This window comes from Saccostrea echinata, unplaced genomic scaffold, assembly GCF_033153115.1.
Source record: "Saccostrea echinata isolate AGI-Se365-2 ecotype Australia unplaced genomic scaffold, CSIRO_AGI_Sech_v1 ptg000009l, whole genome shotgun sequence".
Taxonomy (NCBI): domain Eukaryota; kingdom Metazoa; phylum Mollusca; class Bivalvia; order Ostreida; family Ostreidae; genus Saccostrea; species Saccostrea echinata.
In genome coordinates, this window is record NW_026889758.1 from 12,316,734 (window position 1) to 12,343,312 (window position 26,579).

The 26,579-nt window shown below is 33.5% G+C and overlaps 1 protein-coding gene across 1 annotated transcript; it reads left to right on the forward strand.

The window, feature by feature from the left end:
• Positions 1–4,202: 4,202 nt before the first annotated feature.
• On the forward strand, positions 4,203–25,705 carry LOC133182446 (uncharacterized). Its single transcript, XM_061317296.1, has 14 exons — positions 4,203–4,361; positions 4,837–4,938; positions 5,328–5,492; positions 6,609–6,667; positions 6,976–7,070; positions 8,160–8,290; positions 8,680–8,718; positions 11,927–11,947; positions 13,696–13,780; positions 15,214–15,300; positions 18,166–18,249; positions 19,077–19,135; positions 19,333–19,392; positions 25,595–25,705. Exons 1-14 carry the CDS (start codon positions 4,203–4,205, stop codon positions 25,676–25,678), a joined length of 1,230 nt encoding a protein of 409 aa, XP_061173280.1. The 3' UTR covers positions 25,679–25,705.
• The last annotated feature ends 874 nt before the right edge of the window (positions 25,706–26,579 follow it).

Consider the following 26,579-nt stretch of genomic DNA (forward strand, 5'->3'; position numbering starts at 1 on the left):
ACATGTCAAATATGTCTTCATCCAGGATAGTAACTACAGAACCAGTATCAACCGGAAAACTCATTTGAACATCACCTATCTTAGCTTCAATAAACAAGCAACTTGGTTTTATGGTGTTCAATGTCATCATTGGCCTATTGGTAAATTTGTCAATTTCACCAGTTTTAAGGGCTGAATTGTCGGCCTCGAATCCAACCCGACCTAGTTTCCCGAATTTTTATTTGCATTGACTGAGTTAGAAGGAGCATTTTGATTCCGTTGATAGGGTTTTGATGGACATTTCCAATGAGGATGATCCATTTTCTGACAATATTTGCATTTGAATTTTCTTTCATTTTTCAGGGATCTAATTTCAGATGTGATTTGATTCATCATTTTTCCCATTTCTTCAGATATAATGGTAGCCAAATCTTTTTCAGAAATTTCAGGAGATTTCTTATTTTCAGAAACTACATGAACATTTTTCAGAAGTCTCTCATCACTTGCATGAGGCTTCCTGAGAATTGTCTTAGGCCCATCAAAAGCCTCATACTCAACAGCCAAAGTGATTGCATCATCGACACTTCTTGGATGTCTAAACTGAACATGTTTCTTGATTTCTGTGTTATTCAAACCTGAAATAAACTGATCAATTACATAAGTTTCCCTAGCAACTCGATCCAACTGAGGGTAGGCTTTTGCAGCAAGGTGTTTTAATGCATAACCAAATTCTGGTATTGTTTCAGTGTCTACGCGTTTGCGATTTTTGAATTGACATCTATATGCAGCTTCGCGTCCCGGAGGATTAAACCTTTGCATGAGAACACGCTTAATGTCATCAAATTCTCTGATATTTCCAGGGTCTAAATCTCTAAACACTTGTTGAGCATCCCCCTTTAAACTAATAGCTAGCTGCTGTGCTTTTTCAGCACTGGTCCAGCCATTGTACATAGAAACCCATTCAAAATGTTGTAAATAAATTTCTAGATCTGATGTACCATCATAAGTTTGTGGTTCTTTTTCTTTTCTTGCAAGTCTGGATGATCTAGAAAAATTACCATGATCAGATAACTCTTGGGGCATTGTTTGCATATGTAAGCGCGTAGGTGTTACTCCCCTTGATTGCGTTTCATACGTGTTGAACTGGCGCGCACGCTGCGGCAATACGTTTTTCTGATTTATTTCACCCCTTACTTGGGAACCCCCATGTAAATGGGATGAATGTAGGGACCTCTGTGTGGGCAGAGATGTAACAGAGTGTCCTTGATCACCAGGTTGTAAAAACCTTTCGTTACCCAAGGTATCTCTTAAACTCTGCGGGGCATGTGTGCGTGGTATGTCTCTAGAGTGATCTGAGTCAAAGTGCACCCGTGCAGGGATTTTTGGCAAAGTATTTTGACTGTCCGAAATGAGTGGAGTGCTGGTAAAAATATTTGGTTTTTGTTTCTGAATTCCACTTGTAACTGGAGTTTCATTTGCATTTCCAACACCAAAGTTCCGAAATTCTGTTTCTGAAATTGATTGATCTTGTTGTAAATTTTCATTGTCATGTTCCGAAAATTCCGAAAGTTCAGGAAACATTTCTCTAAGTTCTTTTCTAACATCTTCTCTAAACTTTTCTGTATCGGGTACACTCCAACCACTCTTTGTTTTTATTGTAGTGCAAGTTGGTTTTGGTTCAGGGGAATCTAAGTCATATTGTAACAAACAACTTTCATTGACAAGGTCACCTGTGAATGGACTATGGCTATCTTTAAATGACATTGACCTAGTTTCGTCTATTGTTTGATGCTTTGTGTGAACAGGTGCGATGTAACTCTCGCCAGCTTGAGAAGCGCATGCTGCACGATCTTGATACGACTCAGCACTTTTACCTGTACGACTAGAAACACGTGGACTTTTCCATAACATGTCTGAATCAGCAAAATACTGTTTAGATTGACCCTCGGGTTCTCTACAAAAATCTTCGGGTTTTGCTAAACCGTTTGAATACGGAAAATGAGACATTTTAACTCTGAAAACGAGTAGTTTATTGGAACAGATTATAACAAAACAGCTGACACTGAATGTGCGTGGGCGTGAAATACACAAATGGTTTTACTAATAACCCTGTAATAGCTCTTTATGTACATGTACGAGTTCGAAAAGCCAAATACAGTGTGCTCAAATCCTAGGTAGACAGCACCATTTTTCTGTAATAGGAGTAAACTTTAGAACACCATTTTCATTAGTGGTTCTAGAATATTTTTTTTTGTACACTCTCCTATAATTTCATGTTTATTATTTCCCAGGTTCTTATTTTGATTTGAGATTCTGCTTGGTCTTATTTCCGAACTTATTTGTACCTTAATTCAACACCTCATGTCAGTCGTAATGAACACACCAGTTCCAACAAACAACAAAATTTATTAACCTTTGTATAGACAAACAAAAAAAATATAGTATAAAAAAAATAACAACTGTAAATTCGTGCCTTGTCAAAAAAAATCCCAACAACCGTATAAAAATCACCCCCAACCTAGCGTACGGAAACGCTAGCCCAACCTAGCCGGGGGGAAAAGGCCTAGGGTAATTTAGAAAAACCCCTTATTTATTTAAGAATACCTTAAAACCTATCTCCTAGCTTTTAGAATTATGGCCTAATAAATTTAACAGGAGCAATAGACGACGACAATTTAGTCAAAATGCCTAATATCTTAACATAATTTCTAAGGGTGCAACCTGTTAAATACCTAATAAACCTTTATTAAAGTGAGAGAACTTACAGCAAGTTAATGCTTTCCAAGATTCCCCACGTGTCTAACAGTTACACGGGTTTATATACTCTTCGGAAACAATAGAATCTTTAACTTGAAATCTAGTGAATACACCCCAAGGGTATGAACTTTGACTGAAATTAGTAACACCCAAAAGGTTAACTTCCGTATTGATAGCCAATGAGAATTTAGATCATCAAACATAAACATTTACCCGTAAGATTTGATGGAAGCAACACGTGCTATTAAGGTTTGTAAATATAAACAAAATAATATGGGGGATAAGGCAGTATACCAATATATGCATGAAAACATAAATAACGACATTACATTTAAAATACAAGGCATAAATGCATATAACAAAATTCATTCCTGCTACATACTGAATTAAAAGTATGTTTACTTCATAATTTAAAATTATTACATAATACAGTGCAAACCTAAGGGCAGGTGGGCATAATGTTTACCAAAATTGATGCCTTTATATCTTAAGTTATTACAGCAAGAAAAAAAAAACCCACATGGTAGCATACATGTTAACCGACTGTGATGAAAAAGAGGGAGATTCAGATCATTGTGCACATTGTTTTACGCATCGATTTAAGAAAATATATATGTAAATATGGCCTAAAATGAACACTACATTTACAATATTATAATTAAAATCAAATATTAACTGCAATGAAATAGAAAAAAAACAAAAAAACATTTGACATAAATTATACTAATATTTTTCATGCTCATATCACTTTGGTTTTGATTGGCTGCTTAATTTAACCTTTTGAAGAGTGATCTATGTTGATATATCCTGGAAGCAATAATTGTGAATGTTCATTCAGTAATCAAATACAGCAAATGATGACATTATTTAATTCAGATCTAAAACTAGTTCCTTTTTTTCGTAAGAAAAAAACATATTTCCTGCAATGACAGAAAACGAAAGTAGAGATGCAAAAAAAAAGTATTAAATGAAAGCTGATTCCCTATTTTACTCTCATGAATGAGTTTCATCCAGTTCTAGTATACTATATCCCCTTTTTCTTGGTGGGGATGACAACGAAATTTGATGTAACTAATGTTTGCACCTGTCTTTGTCAAACATGTGCTTGAGATCTGAGTAAACATCGGTTAAAATAAACGTTTGTATGCTCCCAGTTCAAATCAAGCAATATCTAATAAGATTTTATGATGAATGGCTTTAAAAAGGCTACCCAAGCGAACCAAACATTGTTTTTTTTTAGAAAATCGGTAGATTTACGAATAAAAGCGGTAGGCGGGAGATGGAGTAAAAAAGCGGTAGACTTCCACCTTAAGCGGTAGAGTTAACATGTATGTTGGTAGATTTCTTGTAATATTTATATCATTTCTGAGAACATTGAAGCATGTCCAAAGTATAAGCCGAGACTGATTGTTAAGGCAGTGGTTATTTTAAAATGCTTGACATCATATGATGTACAGAATTAATAAATGCTTTACCAGGAAAAACTCAAAGAGTGTGAGCAGTCGGTTCGTAAATATGAACAGGAAGTGGACAGCTTGACCTTCCGAAATCAGCAGTTGTCAACAAGAGTACTGATTCTCCAAGAAGAACTTGATGAAGCTGAAGCCAACAAAAAGAAACACAAGGTCCAATTTCACAACATGAAGATTGATGTGTTTGGAAGTTACATTTTTAATCAAATTACCTGATCTGTAGTGTTGAAAGAAAGTTAACTGAAATACTGTACATTGTAGATACATACCTGTTACCAATAAACGAGAACTAGCATTACATGTACCATGCATAGTAGAGTTAAAATATAATACAGTCAAACCTCGTTATCTCGAACTTGATGGGACCGAGAAAAAATTTCGAGATATCCGAGGATTCAAGATATCGAGGGTAAAATACTTAAAGAATATGTAGTTGGGAATCACTTCGACATATCCATGGTATTCGAGATATCTGTGTTCGAGATACCGAAGTTCAACTGTACATAATCTTTAAAAAAAAATTTCTATTTAAATTAACTCATTAAATTTAGAACACAATATGTCAATTTAAATTTGAAAATGACGTATATATGAAGAGTAGGTAAATAATGACATTATCTGATTTCAGCATAAACATGATGCGAGCCCGGTAAATCTTCCATCTCCTACTTCAGTGTACAATGAAGAACTCATGAACAAGATACAGGAGAATGAAAGGCTTCATAAACAGGTCACCATAAATACTGTAGATTGGCAAATAATCAAGATGGCTTTAATTTCACTATGTTCGTGATTTATCATTTTTCCGCGAAATTAAACCCATCGTGAATGGTATTGTTAGTTTTTAGAAACGTTTAAATGCTTATACAAAATTAGAATTAATTTCTTGCAGTGTGAAATTAAAACAATTGCGATTGGTACTTTTTGAGAAATCGTGAAATTTTAACACCGTGGAATTAAAACGACTTACAGTATCACTCCAAAAATAAACAGGTCACCATAAATATCCCTCCAAAAATAAACAGGTTACTATGAATATCCCTAACAAAATAAACAGGACACCATGATATCCCATAAATATTGAGTATAGTGGAGTTTTTCAGTATTTTGTCTATGCAGAGGGCAGAGAGTAACCAGAAGTACCAGAGTCGATTGGAGGAGCTAGAGAAATTAGTCAAGGACTATGAGAAGAAATTCAGTCAACACCAAGAAGTATTAGATAACACAGTACAGATGGACAAAGCCCAGATAGACAAATTACAGGAGGAAAAAGCCATGCTGGAGGTAATACATGGGGGAGGGGGCTGTCAAAGAAGGGTGGCTTATGTGGAAATGAAAAAAAAATATTCTAATTAGAATTAAGGTAAAAGCAAGGTTAATGTTAATGTTAAATAAAGCATAATGGGTAGCTCAACTGTATACACATGTTAACAGTTGAGCTACCCATTATAGTTTACTGTTTGTACACTTAAAGATGTATATCTGATTTTTTTTTATCTCAGACAATTTATCACCATCTATTATTTACAAATGTACAGTGTAAAATTTCTCAATTTACGAAAATTACACACTCTAGTTTTTATCTGTTCCAGAGAAAAAGAAATTGGAAGATTTAATTTAAAAAATTATTATTGTGGTTCCACAATAATGACTGCTGATAATGCACACATGTACACTAAATAGTTTTTCTTCAATCGTAAACCTGAGATTTCAGAAGTGCATATTAGGTGTTGTGGAAAGCTGATTAATTTGATGGAATCAGGGTACAAGAGCAGAAGAGCAGTGTTAAAAACAGTCTACTTAAATGAATAAACCAAATTTTTTTTTACATGGTATGAGGTAAATAGGTGGTAAAACTAAAATTCTACTAGTAAACAAAAACAAGATTTTTACCTCATCACATGTTTGAAAGGTCACACGATCTTTTTCGAAAGATCTTTATGCTGATTATTCACAAGTTTTTTTTGCAAGCAGAGAATAATTTCTTTGATTACAACTTAGGCACGAGACATGTGATAAGTGGAAAGAATATTTTTAGTCATTTGAACATATGATAAACAGATCTAGTCGATAGTATCCATGTATTACAAAAAATACTTAGCACATGTGGACCATACATCTTTACACATGAAATGTTATGGCATTATGAGAGATATCCATTATGTCATTTTTGTGTATATGTATACTGTATACATTTTCGATCCTTTCGCCCTCGTCGCATTTGGGCGAATTTAAAATGGGGCGAATTCAAAGACGGCACTATCTCTTGAACAGAACTGTGTCTGGGCGAATTCAAAATGGGGCAAAATTGTTTGCAGGTGTGACGGGACGAAAATAAGATAGGGCGAAAAATAACCCTGTATACAGTATTCTGCCTAACTTTTTTATTGGTTCCTGCAGGTCAAGTGTCAGACAATGGAGAAGGAAATCAAAACCTGCAGGTCATGGACAGACATTGCGTAAGAATTCTAACCATCGAATATAGATGTGACATTTTAGTTCTAATAATTACAAATTAAGGGTACATGTTAGTCATACAGCAATATGATTTTTATAGGAACAAATCAAAGCATTGATATACTAAGAGTAATTGCCATTATTTAAAATCATAAAAGTCAATTACTCATATTCAACTGCAAAGATGTGTGTAAAAAAATCTTAAAAATTAAGAAAAACAAAGAACTGATAGTGTGAATTTATTATATTTTTAATTGTGTTTTCATATACCTGGAGAGAACCATGTGTACATGTATCATTGTATTTGTAGGGAGAACCAGTTGAAGACAGTACAGTTCCATTTACAAAGACAATTAGAGCAGGCCAACAAAATCATTGCAGACAAGCTGCCTTTCATTGACACAAGTAGGATAGACTCTTGTTTTTCCTTAAAAATAAATCCACAGGGTTGTGCATAAGACATGGGGGTCAGGGAATTTCCCTGCCTTTAATGACATAATCTTCCAGTTATCCTGGCATTGCCCCTCTACTCCTACAAGGGGAGTAACCCAAGAAATCCTATTTTTAAATGTCCCCTTCTATATAATTCTTATGGACAACCCTAAATCCACATTATGGATACATTTAACAGCTTATGTTAAAATAAGTCATAGTGATTCATTTTTGTGCATGTTGCATGAATCTCGTAGAAAAATATTTTTTATGTATGTTGAGTTACTTTCTCTAAATTATTATTGTTTAATAGTTAAAAGTATATATTTTTGGACAAAAATTATGTTATTATCCAGAAAACAGAGATCTTAATTCTATTTAAAAATTCAATACTCGAGTATTTTTCTTCATATTATTTATTAAATATTAAATAATTCATTTACCGTATTTATTTTCAAAACACCCCTTTTTAAAATCCAGGGCTGTTTTCCTGATCATAGAATCTAGCCTAGCTGTTAAGTTAGACATGTTAGATATCTAGATTGTATTAAACAATAAAATGCTTTCCTCGGTTGTTAGTACAGTAATTAACATTGCAGCTGCTGCAGAAGAAATACATAACCCGCTAAACGGGTTATGTAAATTTTTTCTGCAATAGCTGCGACGTTAACTCTTGTATCAAAAGATTCTAGGAGCTATGTAGAGCTACTACGATCTTGAACAGTACAGCTCTGCAATCACCTACGAAACTATATCTACAACTTACCTTGCACATTTTACAGTTGGGCTTTGATGGACTAGTTTCACATGGGCAGTTTTTATAACACAGCTTGCAGAACTGAAAAGGATTTTTCTTTTTTTATCTTCTTAGCTTATATATTTATAATTTAAAGTTTAAAAGTTTGCATTCCTTTTAGACAGCGACTTCACCATTTCATATAACAACTGCAACAAAACTATTTCAATGACAATTTAAATTCCGTTTATACAGACTTAAATGCTTAAAATCACAAATTATTTCCTGGTTCCTCTGCATTTCACAAACTTTGTCCTACCTTGCAGTATTCAGTGTCCACAAACTGAACCTTTCGCATAATCTACTTTTTCTTGATCAACCTTCTCTTCCTCGTTGCTTGATTCTGCAGCCAAAGAAAGTGAAAACAGAGCTAGGAAACCCAACAAAACCAAGTAGCGTGTGTTAAGCTTCATTCTTCTTTAAATCAACTTTAATGTCTTTGCCTGTCACTATAGTCAATGTTGTGACGTGTACCTTGTGCTTCCTTTTCCGGGATTAGAAGAGGGGAAATTCGGAAGGCTAAGATTTTTAGATATTATCATTGGGTTTGGTTTTTTATTTCCTTTTTTTTTTTTTTACCTTTCAGTACTTATGAATAATTAATTTAGGTAGAAAACACTACTGGGATTGTGAAAAATATGTGTTTTCAAAGTAGAGTTTTACGTTTTTTTTAAATACTTTTGTGAAGTCTTTTATGACTATTTACAGATATTAGCCCTTTCAATTCAACATGGCTGACCATGAATTAGATGCACTAGAGAACAGATTAGATATAATTGAAATAAGGTGTTTGGAAGCTCAGAGAAAGATGCATTTTATCCCAAGGTACGTCTCAACTTGGGGAGCTTTAAAGTAACTTTGATGCATTGTGGCATTTGACCGTATGCAATTATTATTTGATTTATTTATAATTTTGACATTTTTTAAGATAAAATAATATTGAAATAAAATTGCAAGCAACCAATTAAAATAGCTTAATTAAGCTTTGCCTTATTTAATTTTGTATAGCTAAATCAAGAGATTTTGTTGGACCTGATATTATTACGAATAATGTGGTGGTATTAGTTTTATATAATCATAATTATGATAATGACAGGTCCAGCACAATACCCTGGTAAAGGTATATACCTTGATAAAGCTACAAATGTATATAGCTTTATTAAGGTTTTACAAATACCTTGATCAAGGTATTTTATGTAATGAAAAATACAAAAAAGAAATAATATCAGTAAGAAAGCAAACACCACCTTAGGCTTCTTAAGACAGAATCTCCGAAATGTCCCAGAGCAATGCAGAAAAACCGCATATACATGTATATCCCTTTTTAGATCCATCATGGAATATGGAGCTACTATCTGGAATCCATACCTCAAAGGGGATATTGATAAAATTAGAAAAGATACAAAACAGAGCCATAAGATTTTTTAAAAAGGAATACAGCAACAGGAACCCGGGAGCAATAACATCATGAGAAAGAGCCTCGACATTGACACCCTTAAGGAAAGAAGAACAAGCCTGAGACTTACACTCATGTACAAAGTGGTTGAGGGGTTGGTGCCATCATTGCCTCCTCACTCATTCATAACAAAGGCCAAACCCAAACACCAAATTAAACCAGGACATTTCAGGGACCACCATACAACAAATATAGTCCAGAAACATGTGTGTAACAACAGCAAAGGCTTAGTCATACCCACCAGCAGAACACCACAATATTAACCCTCATTTTTTTGTGGACACGTGCATACACTGGAATCACCTACCGGACTCAATCGTGCGTGCAAAAACTACAGGAATTTAAGACTGCCCTACAGGAACATCGACGCCTGCAATAACATCCGGCGCTCTCTCTACTGTTGTAAAAAGCCATAACTGGATTCTACAATTTACAGATACAGATACAGACAGAGAAAAAAATCCTAAAAAAATAAATACTGATAGTCGAGTTCTGAGTTGTTGTCAGTAAATTCACTCATGCATGTAAACTACTCAAACACAAAGAAATCAGTATAAAAGCATGTCGTGTGAGGAGACGTTCTTTTATGCTGTCTTTTTGATACCTGAGTACTTTTCAGGTTCGAGTGAACACACTGACCACAACTCATAATTCGACTTTTAAATTTAATTTTTTAAGATTTTTTTGGTAATTTCATTACATAAAATACCTTGATCAAGGTATTTGTAATACCTTGATAAAGCTATACATGTATAGTTTTATCAAGCTATATACCTTTATCGGGGTATTGTGCTTGACCTGAATGAAGTACCAAAACATTTATCAGGTTGGGCACAGCCCAAAAAAGGGTCTTTGAACTCCCATCAATCTCCCATATTAGAGATGGTATTTACTGACTATTTGGAAGAGAAAAGTCGTTAATTCCATGGATTGGCATGAAATGGCGCATAATTTTAACCCATGTGGAATATAATATAGGTATTTATTGGTGTTCTTAATGAAAAAATCCGTAATTCATCGTGGAATTTTTTGCAAAGAGTTGTTCAAATATTTGACAAGATTTTCTAGTACATTAACCAGTGCAATATTTCTCCATTTTTACTTAAAAAGAAAAATCCCCTTCTTCCCCAACGACGTTGCACTTGTAAATTGTGTTGCTTACTTTCTATTTCAATCTTCTGGGCAACCAATCAAATAATGCAAACCAATAAATTCGATGAATGATGTTCTTTCTTTAACATGGTTTAAAGTCGGATTTAACTACAGAGGCACATAAGTGTTAATTTTAAATTAGGAAATAAAAAGAAAAATAAGTTTTTGCTTTTATTTCCTTTCATTTTGTACTCAATGGCATTATACTTTTTATAAGAGTAGGATATACAGTGAGATATACAGTGAGATTATGATATAATTATTGTTTTAAAACGATGCACTTTGAATAAAAACAAGAATTGCAACTGTCACTGAATTTGTAAATCTTTTATTTAAAATCATTTATTAAATATATTAAATTCATCATTAATATGCATATTAAGAAAAGGTCACATGGAATTTGCAACTTATCCTAAAAGAAAAAAATAACAACAAATATTACATTCAAGTGTACAAAATTAAATTTTATAGCAGTAAGTGCCCACCATACCAGTAAATTATTAGGAGCTCGTGTTTAACAGGCTTTTATGAAAATAAATATTGACGAAGATCCAAAGAGCGATTGAAAGTTAACTTCAAAAGAGTTAAACCACTGGACAAAATAGAATTTTTATCCAACTATAGACACAATCATTTTTTTTTTTGATTGATTGAGCAAGAAGTTCTGCTGTTACGAACAACTATAGGTATCTTTTTTACGAAGTTAAGCAGAAATTTCACCCGGAAAATTGATCGAACTATGCAAGGAATATGTTTACTAAAATTCGCTGATGCCTATGCAAATGCACCTTTGCTTTTTTTTTTTTTTTAATAAAAATTGGATTCGAATAGAAAAGACTACCATTTGGTCAGTATATTTCATCTCTGATATGGGAGACTGACCACCAAACAGAAGTAAATGACCGTTTGATGGGCTGTGCGCAACCTGTTTTTATGTCAGTAGTGCCATTGAATGACCATGATGACAAGTTAGAATAATCTAACCAAATCTTACTAAATATATCAAAACCAATTCAACAAATATAGTCAAATTTGGACTAGTGCTTTATGAAGTTTATTAGTCCGACACATTTTTTACTTGCCTTGGACTTGCAGCTAATTCCAAACCCTGATTATAAATAAACACCATATTAATGATAATCATAGTAAACCTTTTTGAGCTTGTATGTACCTTCAAACCATAATATATCTTGATAAATAAAATAATATTCTACACATTTTCTCATTGTTTCATATTTACTAGCTGCCATACTCTCTGAATTGTTCACAGTATATATGTCACTTAGATTAGAATTATCTCCCCCTATAGTAAGTTGTGTGACTTGTATCACTGTTGAGTGTTGATGTTATATTGTACCTTTACTGTAGTGTGTGCATGATGAACATATTGTTGTATATGTACTTTTTTTCTTTTGATCTGTGCAGGACAAAAAGAGGGCAGATGAGGTAGTTACGATGTTTATCTGCTAGATACATTTATACTACTATATATACTCACAGTTATGTGTTTGATTTTCTGTGTTTTTGAGATAATATATATTGTACATATATGCACTTGCAAAGTTCATATACTTAGTGTATCACTTTTTCACATAACCGGGTGGGGTATTGAAGATTTTATATATTATTTATTTATTCACTTTTGACCAATATTGCAATGGTACTTTATCTATATTAGAAATCCCATTTATATGTACAATAAAACTTGTCTGTAGGGACTTTAGTTACAAGGATTTTCCATAATGAATAAATCAGAATAATTCACTTCTTTTGCTTTGGAGACTATTCAACAAATATGGGTTTCTTTTCTTTTTTTTCTGTCAAGGTAATCCTTAATATTAGTTTTTTTGTTTTGTTTTGTTTTGTGTTTCATTATTTTTTTTTTTTTTTTTTTTTGTCTCTAGAAAACACTGAATTGCTAGCAGACCTAGGCAATATGGGCCCTTATACAGTTGCTCCCAGAAATTCCTTGTATGAAAGTTGAATTGTACATGTATTTGGATTTAGGGCTGATTGTTGTTATATGTCTAATCTTTGATAGGAATCTGTAAAAACAGTCATTAAATAGAATAAAGTCATATTAGTTATTGCACTTGACAATATCAGTTAGTAACTATATTTATTTTCATTTTTGCAAAACAAGATAATTATGAAAATGAATGTCCCCAGCAAGGCCCAATTGAAATAGGGACACATTAACAATGACTTTCGTCTAATGACTGTTCATACATGGTCATGACACTACTGTTGTGGCCAAGAGTATGTTTCTAGTTGTCTTTTACCAAGATATGGACTAGAAAAGAATTTAATATACATTTCTAACACAGATGACCTTGACCCAGTCAATATAACCTCTGTCTCTAAATTATGTTTGTGCTAAATGTGAAGTTTCCATGTTGTTTACTTGACATGCATCAGAAGTTTTGACTTAATGTTGAGTGAAGTTAAAATTACAAACAGACAAAGACACAGAAATGGTGACTGATTCACTTAAAATAGATACTTGCCAACTCAAGGGCATACAAAGTAGAAGTATGATAAACAGATGGTGGAATTCTAGAAAACATAATCCAAGAAGCTGTCAACTCAGGATGATGCAGTGTACTGATTTAAAGGGAAAAAACCATTCATGTTTGAAAATGTTTCTTTTTCAAGGCATTTGATAAAGTTATTTTATTTAATTTAGTCTCTAACCATGCCTCCTGTCAGATGGCATAATTTTCACAACTTGAATCTTTGCATTTGTGCAACACTTCTATACAGACTTTTATGAAATAGCATGACTCTTTCTCTGTTTTCATGATAAATTCATATCTATGATTTAGATTAAAGATGAAAAAAAAATCTTGATATTATCAATAAGCTGTAAATATTATCTAAAACATCCGATTACAGTTGTTTAATTTCAATAAATTTAAAGTTAGACATATTAGATGGCATAGAGACATCAAAACTATAGCCAGCGTCAAGTCATGCCATCATAAATTTACATTTTATATGTATTATAGATTCTTCACAATGAAAGGCCCCAAACAGCACAGCTCTTCTGTAAAATTAAAAATGTTCTCACAAAAATCACATAAGCGAAGGATTTCAGCAATGATGACAGCAATACACATTGGACTAAATATGTAATTATTTGATAGATTTCTGTCTAGTCCATACTTACTGTTTATAGCTTTTAATGGTTTCAGTGCATAGAAAAACTTGCCAACATTCAAGAAAAGATTTTTACTGCAACCAAAAATAAGAAGAGGATATCTGAGATTTACGGAAAATGTAAGAAAATCAGTACACTGTAATTTGATTATTTATTATAATAGTACAGTTTTATTTGCTTATATGTAATATAGATGAACCTTATGTCTATTAGATAAGAAATACAGTGAAACCAGGGGTTGAAATTTTTCTGGAAAATCCACTAGCCCAGGGGCAACTGATCAGTTAAAATTTACTAGCCCAAATATCAAACTAACTAGCCCTACAATTTTCATGCAAAATGAAAACATAACAAATTTAAGTGTCAAACGCTTTAGTGACAGGAACAATATCAAACTAACTAGCCCTACAATTTTCATGCAAAATGAAAACATAACAAATTTAAGTGTCAAACGCTTTAGTGACAGGAACAAATAAACTTAGTTCTCAGTCAAAAGAAACTAGCCTTAGCTGCCTACATAAAAAAGCTATGGTAAACTGACAATCGAGAAATTTTTTTGTTCTGCTAGTTCGAGGGACTATCATTACATTTAAATTATCTAGCCCAAGTCTTAAGATGACTAGTCCCCGGCGTCGGGCTACCGTATATTTCAACCCCTGGAAACTTGACTAATCCGGATGTTGTATATTCTGATATCTTGTGTAATATGATGGAAACTTAAAGTCCCTTTCAGTAAATTCAATTGTTTAAGATGTTGTCTAATCCAGAATTTTGCCTAATCTGGAATTTGCCTAATCTGGCCAATTTCTTTGGAACCAGTGGTGTCCAGATTAGACTAGTTTTACTGATCATGTATTGATTACCTTTTCCATACAAGTGTACCTTATTTACATATTAAATGACAGTACAGGATGTTCTGTAAATTACTCTGAAACATAAAAAGAATAAATAACAAGCTCAATATTCAAACTAATATTCTAGGCTTTATTTAATTATGACCTGATTGATGATTCAGTTCAATGGGTGTTTACAATATAATTTTCCTTCCCTGTGGCTTCAAAACTTATCATGAACTTAACAGGTAGAAGGACATATTATTTTCATACAATCATTGATTGATTTTGATATCATGTGTCAAAGTAAAGAAATGAGGATTGAAGGGGTCTTTCTAAATATAAACATTAAAAAACTCGGGTTGACCTGTACTTTCAAGTGATGGACAAGGGACGCTTTGGTAAGATGAAGGTAATTAATGACATGATTTGCTGGCATATTTTATTCAAAGCATATAAATTTTCCAGATAATGTGGTTAATCAGCAAATACCCGGTAATAGGGTTTACTTGTACTTTCTAATAATATACTTTTTTATTACATCCAGACAATCTTCATTTAAAAAAAATTGTAACGAATGTGGCCTTTTGTAAAAATGAAATAATAGATGTAGCCCTTTCATGAGATCTTTCCATATATAGATGTCAAGTCAATATATCTATGGATTGACCTCATGAAAGGGCTACATTTGTACAATATTTTCATTTTAATGTTTCCAGCCAAGGAAGTACAGAAGTATTTAGATCCAGCCTATACTGATGAAATGACAATGAGTGATGAAGCTAAGGAAGAAGTTATCATAGCAGGTAATCAGTGCTCCCAATTACTCCCAATAACTACATACTGTATATCATAAATCTATAGCAAGTACCGGTAATGACATATGTGTTACTCTCAATAGCTTCATACTGTATATCATAAGGTAATTGCATATACCGGTACATGTGTTACTCCTAATAACTACATACTGTATATCATAAATCTATAGCAGGGAATGGCTCATACATGTGTTACTCCCAATAACTACATACTGTATATCATATAAATCTATAGCAGGGAATGGCTCATACATGTGTTACTCCCAATAACTACTTACTGTATATCATAAATCTATATATAGCAGGTAATGACACATACATGTGTTACTCCCAATAACTACATACTGTATATCATAAATCTATAGCAGGGAATGGCTCATACATGTGTTACTCCCAATAACTACATACTGTATATCATAAATTTATAGCAGGGAATGGCTCATACATGTGTTACTCCCAATAACTACATACTGTATATCATAAATCTATAGCAGGGAATGGCTCATACATGTGTTACTCTCAATATGAACATTGTATATACTGTATTGTTAAGTTGTAGATTTCAAGTAGGAAATTTGTTCTACTTCTATTTTTTCCAGTCCCCTGAGTCATTCATTTATAACTTTCACATGTCATGATTGTTTAGTAATGGAGATTTACTAATAAGTTATTCAAATCATAATGTAGGGCTAGTCCCCTTCTTATTACAAAATAATGGTCTTGTAGAGTAGGCTTTCCCCTCTAAAACTTTTCTTCCCAGAAAACTGGCTCTACAGTAGGATTTCCCCCATGCGTGGATCTAGAGTGGGGGTCGGGGGTGTCTGCAGTAACTGTGGCCTGTGGGGCAGGTGATGGTAGTATAGAACCAAACTTGTTAAACTGTGACCCCTGGGGCTAGGGATTTGGCATAGAATCAGTTTAGTTCAACTGTGGCCCCAGGGGCAGGGAATGTGGTACTCAAACTGGTTAAACTGTGGCCCCTGGGGAAGGAGATATGGTATAGAATCAAACTGGTTAAACTGTGTCCTCCTAGAGAAGGGGGTGAGGCTACAAAAGGACTTGAGACTTACAAAGAAAACAAAAATTGGGGGAAGAAAATTTTCAATTCATCTTCTCAAGATTTTCAAACTACAAATAATATTTGTTTGTATGTTTGTAAATATTTTCTTGTATCTGGATGTACTGTAGATTCAAGTTTATTCTAATCATTGACTTTGGGGCAAAATGAGATCACAAAGAGAATTTAAATTTTTTTTACCGGTACTCTGAAATGTATTACAAAAATATTTCCCCATCAAGGACTATCGTCCAAAATGGAAGCATGCTTAAAATAAGTAAAAATTGTTAAATCATGGTCCTTAGAGAGGGATAGTGTCACAAAATTAGTTAATTTTTTTAAAAGAAAGATGGAAGTACATTTTAAAATCTTTTTCTTTTCTCAAGATTACAGGACAAGAAACTGTCAAATTATAATGCAAAGACAAGTCAGGGAAAAGAGGGAAGGGGGAGGGGTGCTGTCAATTCCTTATGTTCTAATTAATTTTATCCATAAAAATATACTTTGGGAAATATCTTCCCTTACTTTCAGTTCAGATTTGTAATTCATTGCAATTTGGACCAAGGGGCTCTCAAGTTTTAAAAAGGAGTTGATAAGTTTATAAAAAGAAAATCTTAACTGAGAAGAAAACTTGCAAAGTGAGTGACACTTAAGTGACTGTAAAGGCTCATGGACCTCCTTTTTTTGATTCAATAATATATATATATATATATATATATATATATATATATATATATATATATATATATATATATATATATATATATATATATATATATATATATATATATATATATATTAGGGGTGGCAATTTGTAACCGGTTAACTGATTACTTGGTCGGAAAGATGGCAATCGGTTAGAAAATCTGTAATCAGTTTGTCGGAAAAAATAAAATTTATAAAAATTTGAACCTAATTTTCTTAAAATTCTTTCTTTTTTTTGGAAAAAAAAATGTCTATAATAGTTAGAAATTCAGCGTTTTCACATATCCAAGCTGACTTGGATGTAATTATGGTTCTCCGGATTGAGATTGTATTGTAATTGGTCACTTTGTGTTTGAAGTGTTAATTAGTGTTTAAACACCATGTCGTTACCCTCACCGTCCTTGTATTTCTTTAATGATAATTAAATGATCATTGAGAACTGCAAATTTGTATGTTTTTTGCAGTTATCTATCGAATAAATTACTACACAAACTTTGTAAATTAATTAAGTTATGTATTTCAGACTTAGTATGGTGTCAGTGCTGAATGAACGTATGTGAAATCTGCTTTGGGAAAATAGCAATTATTTCTCAGTCATAATTCGTGGTTTTCTTAATTTTTTTCTAGTCTACATTGAAACTAAAATAAAATAGAGAAGCATGTGGGTTTTTTTTAAAATCAAGAATCAAGACAAATAAAATGATTTAACATCTAGATTTTATCAGTCTTCTTGTATATATGAATAGAACTACTTAGGAAAAAAGTATGTACATCAAGAAAATGCGTATATTGATACGGTTAACCGGTTAATCGGTCGGAACGTCTTGCGGTTAACCGATTAGCAATTCTGTATTCGATTGCCATCCCTAATATATATATATATATATATATATATATATATATATATATATATATATATATATATATATATATATATATATATATATATATATATATATATATATATATATATATATATATATATATATATATATATATATATATATATATATATATATATATATATTATTAGTTGTTCACTATTAATGTTGTTTGATGTTTAATAAAAAAGATTTTCTTTGATTTGACAGAGGAAGAATTTTTGAGGGGCCAAGCCAAACATTTGGAAATGATGGAAGAATTAAAGTCAACGTTGGACAGTGAACACCTTAAATGTAGAGTGAGATTAGAAAGTTTACAGAGATTACTCCTGCTTATTTTCCCTTGTATTTTTATTTTTCATACAATCCTGTATAAAACTGTAAAAAATACAAAATTTTTAAAGCATTAACTAAATACATATACATGTATATATAATGATTTTGTAAAGAATTTAGTCTGTTTTAGATTTTAAAGAATAAAGGACAAAAGTTTGAGCTCAACAGCAACAATGATTGAAATTTTTAATTTGAAATGTGAACCTTAAGGACATACGCAACGTAGTTTGAACTTTATTTTCTTTTTCCCTGGAGTTGAAGAGTTCCCATACTTAAAGGAATCGAGTGCTACATTTAATGTCTATATATGCTGTTGTACACTTCTTCTAGAATAAGTCTGGATAAACAAAACATCTAGAATATATGTTTAGTAATTTTTGTATATTTTTCTTTGAATTATACAAGAATTTTCATTAATTGATATCTTTTCAAAACCCCTGGTAATGCCTGCTGATTTTTTGTCTACGAACATCTGATGGCACCATAATCTTAAATTAAGAATATCTTGAAAAATTATCAGTAGGTAAGGTACGTTGCGTATGTCCTTAAATTGAGACAACAATATATTGCCAAAGAAAGAATGAATTTAGCAAAGTATCAAGTTATTTTCATTTATGGATTCAAGAAGTTAGTCAAATGAATATACATGTAACTTGATAGTTCCAGTAACCTTGACTGTTAAATATGGCCTTAAATCATGATCATATTATACACACAATCAGCACAATTTATCAAAGTATTCAAAATCTACAGGGTACATTATATGTAAATGATTTATTTTACAGCTACTCCAAAGTTTACAGAAAAGTTTGAGGCCTTGAGTCATATTCAGATAAAACAGCAGGTAGGATTTCAAAGTACCCACCTGTGTGTAACTCAGAGATATATGACAATGAACGCATATGATTTTTAAAAGTGTAACTCAGAGATATTTGACAATGAACGCACACAATTTTTAAAAGATGAATTATGGGAAACGATTGAAAATTTACAGGTACAAAGATGTATCATTGGACTGATTTGTTTGTAATTTGATTTCAGGACCAAACTTCAGAGCTTACTGAAGAAGCAAGAAAGTTGCTGGCAACATATAACAATATTGTATCCTTCAGATAAATGTTAGATTTAATTCTTACTGTAGAATCCTGAATATATTATAGTGTGCACTTTCACATAAAGCACCACTCGCACAGTAAAGATAGTTGCTTTAATCTTTATATTGCTGAAATACAATGTTAAAAATCAACAGTCCATTCACAAATTCCTGTTCTCGTAATTTGACATTTGTGAGTCATTTTGTGATATTAGGTACTCAAGTTCAATAAGGAATGTACAGTATTCTTAGATCAAAGAACAGGAGACATTTTGGTCCATCTGACAGTCATCCTGTTTGTCCTATGTAAAGTTTAGACAAATGACCTCACAGGTCAGAGATATATTAGTTAATCTCAGTTTTATGATAATATACAGTAATGATATTTTTTTGACGGTGGCTATCTATAGCCACAGTCTTATGCTGCCATTCTGGGTTATGAATAAACAACAGTAAATCCTCACAGGACCCTAGCGATGATTTTTTGCGGAGACAAAATAATGAAAAAATACGTTATGTTTTGCATTATGATTTTTTTTTATATATCTACTTTTGACAGTTTCGAAGAAAAATAGAATGTACATTAACAAAAATTTATAAATTATTACATAAATCATGAATTTCCATTACTCTGGATATTTCTATCAGATTACATCATAATACATTAGATAAAGGTAATTTTGTAACTGATTATCAGTTTCTACTAAACAGGATTCCATTTTAAAGACATGTACAAAAATATTCAAAATCTTATACATCTTTATGAGTTAATCCAGTCAAAATAGAAAATAGACTTCTCATTTTGTATGGAATTTTGTAAGAAAAAGCAAATTGACTCCTCACTTTGTATACAGGAAAACCTTGTGTACAAATTGACTTCTGGGTGCTTTGTATACTAATTGACTCCTTGTGTACGAATCAATTTGTGTACGAATTGACTAGACATGCATTACATCATGGGTGGCAGGGGATAGTTTCGTACTAAAGACCCGGTCAAATTTCTTAAAAAACTGAGATATCCCCTGTTTGATGTGATATTTTATGTAGAAAAATGATTAGAATAATTATGGGACACATTTGCAGTGTAGCAGAGTGCTTGCTGAAAAAAATGATGTGCAACATGTAGGTGTCACTATGACGCTTATCGTATACAGAGTTGTAAATGCAAAACTAAGACACATGGTCAGTTGCAGAGGAAATTCAGCTGAAAAGCAGTAGGCCTTAGAAGAAGGTGTGTATCTCAGACGGAAGGTGAATGGCCCCATATCAATTGGTGAATTTTCATTAGGGCATGCATTAATTTACAGACTACTGGGTGTTTTATCCTGCTCGCTCGGGCCTGGGGGTGGGTTGTATGGGTGCGACTGAGGCCCAAATCTTGGAAAAACAAGCCAAAATTTGGGGAGTCCCCAGGTGCATTTTTGGTACATGTGCACTCTACTAGGCAGATTACATGTAATTTGTTGACATAATTTGTGAGCCATGGGCATATGAAGTGTAATTAATGAGCCCCTGGAAAACTGTCCCCATGTACATGTTTTTATGAATCGCATGTATATGTGTACCCCCTCGGCACATGTTTGGCATTAAAAAAAACTATCTTCCGCCACCATGAAGTTGGACACTACTGTTGGATTTAAGCTTTTGCAAATGTAGTGCGGTGTTATTTACAGTTTTCAATGATAAAAAATATATCATCGTCCTTTTTGATTTGTTTTTAGCTCACCTGAGCCAAAGGCTTAAGTGAGCTTTTCTTATCAAAATTTGTCGTTGTCGTAAACTTTTCACATTTTCATCTTCTTCTCCAGAACCACTGGGCCAATTTCAACCAAACTTGCCACAAAGTATCCTTGGGTGAAGGGGATTCAAGTTTGTTCAAATGAAGGGCCACGCCCTCTTTCAAGGGGAGATAATTAAGAATTAGTGAATAAAATAAATGCATCATTTAAAAATCTTCTTCTCAAGAACCATAGGGCCAGGAAAGATGAAACTCATGGGGAAGCGTCTTCAGGTAGTGTACATTTATGTTTGTTCAAATCATGACCCGGGGGTAGGGCATGGCCACAATGGAGGATCAAAGTTTTACATAGAAATATATAGGAAAAATCTTTAAAAATCTTCTTCTCAAGAACAGCAAAGCCATGATGAGTCATATTTATATGGAAGCATCCTCGGGTAGCATAGATTCAAGTTTGCTCAAACCATGACCCCCGGGGGTAGGGCGGGGCAACAATGGAGGATCAAAGTTTTACATAGAAATATATAAGAAAAATCCTTAAAAATCTCATTCTCAAGAACAGCAAAGTCATGATAAGTCATATTTATATGGAAGCATCCTCAGGTGGTGTAGATTCAAATTTGTTCAATCCATGACCCCCGGGGGTAGGGCATGGCCACAATGGAGGATCAAAGTTTTACATAGAAATATATAGGAAAAATCTTTAAAAATCTTCTTCTCAAGAACAGCAAAGCCATGATGAGTCATATTTATATGGAAGCATCCTCGGGTAGCATAGATTCAAGTTTGCTCAAACCATGACCCCCGGGGGTAGGGCGGGGCAACAATGGAGGATCAAAGTTTTACATAGAAATATATAAGAAAAATCCTTAAAAATCTCATTCTCAAGAACAGCAAAGTCATGATAAGTCATATTTATATGGAAGCATCCTCAGGTGGTGTAGATTCAAATTTGTTCAATCCATGACCCCCGGGGGTAGGGCATGGCCACAATGGAGGATCAAAGTTTTACATAGAAATATATAGGAAAAATCTTTAAAAATCTTCTTCTCAGGAACAGCAAAGTCATGATGAGTCATATTTATATGGAAGCATCCTTAGGTAGTGTAGATTCAAGTTTGTTCAAATCATGACCCCCAGGGGTAGGGGGGGGCACAATGGAGGATCAAAGTTTTGCATAGAAATATATAGGAACAAGATGTGTTTGTGAAACACTGATGCCCCCGTATGGCAGCTTATGGCGAAGGTTAAAGTTTTTTCAAATGCAAGTCAAAATCCAGGCCAAAAGATAAAAAATGTTGATACCCAAAGAAAGGTCTTGTTTCAAGGAATACACCTGTGAAATTTGAAAGACCTAGATACAACTGTTCAAAAGTTATGGCGAAGGTTAAAGTTTTTTAAATAAAAGTCAAACGTCAAGGTCAAGGTCAAAGTGGTTGGTATCCAAAGGAAGATCTTGTCACAAGGATTACATATGTGAAGTATGAAAGCCCTAGCACCAACCATTCAAAAGTTATGGCCAAGGTTAAAGTTTTTCAAAAGTAGGTCAAACTCCTAGGTCAAGGTCAAAGGGTCAAAGTGGTTGGTATCCAAAGGAAGGTCTTGTCACAAGGATTACATATGTAAAGTATGAAAGCCCTAGCATCAACCATTCAAAAGTTATGGCCAAGGTTAAAGTTTTTCAAAAGTAGGTCAAATTCCTAGGTCAAGGTCAAAAGGTCAAAGTGGTGGTTGGTAACCAAAGGAAGGTCTTGTCGCAAGGATTACATATGTGAAGTATGAAAGCCCTAGCTCCAACCATTCAAAAGTTATGGCCAAGGTTAAAGTTTTTCAAAAGTAGGTCAAACTCCTAGGTCAAGGTCAAAGGGTCAAAGTGGTTGATATCCAGAGGAAGGTCTTGTCACAAGGAATACACATGTGAAGTTTGAAACCCTAAGCACCAACTGTTCAAAAGTTATGGCCAAGGTTAAAGTTTTTCAAAAGTAGGTCAAATTCCAAGGTCAAGGTCAAAAGGTCAAAGTGGTTGGTATCCAAAGGAAGGCCTTGTCACAAAGAATACACATGCGAAGTTTGAAACCCCAAGCACCAACTGTTCAGAAGGTATGGGCAAGGTTAAAGTCTCATAAAATTTTGCAAAAGTGGGTCAAACTCCAAGGTCAAGGTCAAAAGGTCAAATATGATGGTACCCAAAGAAAGGTCTTGTCACAAGGAATACACATGTGAAATATGAAAGTCATAGCTCCAACCAATCAAAAGTTATGGGCAAGGTTAAAGTTGACAACAGACAAACGGACAAACAGACAAACAGATAAACAGACAGACAGGACAAAAACAATATACCCCCGGGATCTTTCGAGCCGGGGGCATAAAAATCTTTAAAAATCTTCTTCTCAAGAGCAGCAAAGCCACAATGAGTCATATTCATATGGAAGCATACTCAGGTAGTGTAGATTCTATTTTGTTCAAATCATGACCCCCAGGGGTAGGGGGGGGGCACAATGGAGGATCAAAGTTTTACATAGAAATATATAGGAAAAATCTTCAAAAATCTTCTTCTCAAGCACAGCAAAGCCATGATGAGTCATATTTATATGGAAGCATCCTCAGGTAGTGCAGATTCAATGACCCCCGGGGTTAGGGCGGGGCCACAATGGAGGATCAAAGTTTTACGTAGAAATATATAGGAAAAATCTTCTTCTCAAGAATAGCAAAGCCCAGATTGTTCATATTTATATGGAAGCATCCTCAGGTAGGGTAGATTCAAATTTATTCAGATCATGTGCCCCCGGGGGTAGGATGGGGCCACAATGGAGGATCAAAGTTTTACATAGAAATGTATAGGAAAAATTTTAAAAATCTTCTTCTCAGGAACAGCAAAGCCCTGATTGATCATATTTATGTGGAAGCATCCTCAGGTAGTGTAGATTCTATTTTGTTCAAATCATGACCCCCGTGGGTAGGATGGGGCCACAAAGTCTTAAATAGAAATATATAGGAAAATATCTTCTTCTGAAGAACTGCAAACCATGATTAGTCATTTTGATATGGAAGCATCCTCAGGTAGTGTAGATAAAATTTTGTTCAAATGATGACCCCCAGGGGATGGGTGGGGCCCATTGGGGGATCGAAAGTTTTACATAAGAACATATAGAAAAAATATTTCTTTTCAAGAACAGGAAAGCTATGTTGAGTCATATTGATATGGAAGCATCCTCAGGCAGTGTAGATTCAAGTTCAAATGATGACCCCTGGGATAGGGAGGAACCACAATGGGGGATCAAATTTTTACAAAGGAATATATGGGAAAATTTTTTTAAAATCTTCTCAAGTAACCTCCCCCCCCCCCCCCCCCCGGGGTAATCTTTTCAATACTGAACTGATTTGTGCTTTTGCCTAGCCAATGTGCTCAGGTGAGCGATGTGACCCATGGGCCTCTTGTTTGTTTCTGTAGATATTACACCTTTGATTTAATGACTTCACTGATTAATGATAGTGTTTTATTAAAGCAATACCAGCAGTAACTGACAGTAACTTTTGCTTTACACAAGAATATTATTTAACACCTACCCATAAAACAATGGTAGAAACAAAGTTCCTGTAAGAAATCTAGAATAATAAATAAAGTAAGACTATGTGACTGCACGCTGCCCATTTTTCTTTTAAAAGCCATTGGGATTGCAAGCCACTGCAAAAGTATAATTTTAGTTTTATCCTAGTGATGTACTGACTTGATCTCCAAACAGCTTGCAGGTGTTAAATGCTGCTCTTGCTTTGGAAAGTCTCTCTTTGATATCAGTCTCTGTTTCTCCATTTGTTGTAACTTTACTACCCAAGTATGTATGGTCTTTACATGAATATATTAGGACCTTTGCTTCCCTTAATTTAAAAATGAGGGTAAACTGGTTTTGACACATTACTAGGATTTATAAAAAAATTAATATGAAGATATTATAATCCACTACTTGAATATATAATTTCTGTCTGCCTATCCATGCTTTGGAATCCTCAAATATGTTTTTGTTTTAAATTTGCAATTATGATTGCACACCACAATTGTACATGTAGCCAAAAAACCTTGAAACGATCGAACTTTTGTTTCTGACATTTCAGCACATTCTATAATTCTTCAAACCTTATTTTAAAATAAACAGTTCACCTTATGTAGAAAATTTTATATAATGAATTGTTTAACAACTTCAATTAATATATGTGCCCATCATAAAGACGCAAATAAAATAAGTTTGCTTATCGAATACATGTATTGTGAAAAATTGCAATAAACTTTCATTATTCCCATATCATTTTACAGATTCTCATAACATTTTATTCATTCATCCCACCCTCTATCAGTACTCACTGTTCTTTGATTGTTGTATAAACTCTCTCTCTCCCCCCCCCCCCCCAATGAATGAATGAATAGAGTACCAACAATCTCTGAAGTATAATAGAATTGTCTCCTTGACAACAAGTAGATTACCTTGGTATCCAGGCAGTTTGTCCAATGGGATGAAATACTGACTAATATAGAGGCCAAGAAAACAAAGACCAAAAACTAAAATATCATAGAAAAATGGTGTTAGTGCAATATTTAATAGAACTATCTGTACAATATAAGATTATTATAAAGTTATTATAAAATTGAGAACCAGTGATGTTATTCATTGTCTGATTTTGGAGGGAATTTGCAGTTGAACATGGATGGGTATGTTGAAGTCCCAACAGCTTTTTTTTTTTCTTTTTTTCTTTTTTTTTTTTTAAATACATATTTTAATCTCAGTATCTGAAATGTTCGATATCGCAAGGTTTTTCCTGAATCCTATTGACTTTGAAAAAACAAGGCTGGACCTTATTTTACATGTACACATACATGTATGTGAAGATATGTTTTGGTATTATGGCTCGTGGAGTGAATGTAAAAAGTATACATTTTATATAAGATAATTACATGTTCATGCATCTAAAGTTCTAATATTAGCAAGGAAATTAGTATTCCAGTGTCTAACACTTGAACCAGCTGCCTTCTAACCCAAACTGAGTCACTCTGTCTCAGGTGACCTATTTCTGTATGTTTTTGTTGTTCCTTGTGCATTAACATTTGAATGTTTTCAGCTTTTTTCTCTGAAACTGCTGAACCAAATGAATTTCAACCAATTTGGCATCTAGCAACTATGGGTGAAAGGGAACAAAATATGTGAATTAAATCCCCCCAGGCCTGAGGGATGGGGCTAAATCTATCAAAATTAATGCAATCTTTAAAAATCTTCTCTACTCCTTGACTTTAAGCTGTCAGATTGATGGCATGATTGTAATAAACATTGAGCCCTCTACCAAAATTGTGAAATTCATGGCCCCAGGGTCAGGGTTCTGGTGCTAGGTGGGGCTATATAGATCATATAGTGAAAGTGAATTATTTCTTTTAAATTCTTCTCTGCACCTGGGTATTAAACAAAGTAAGTG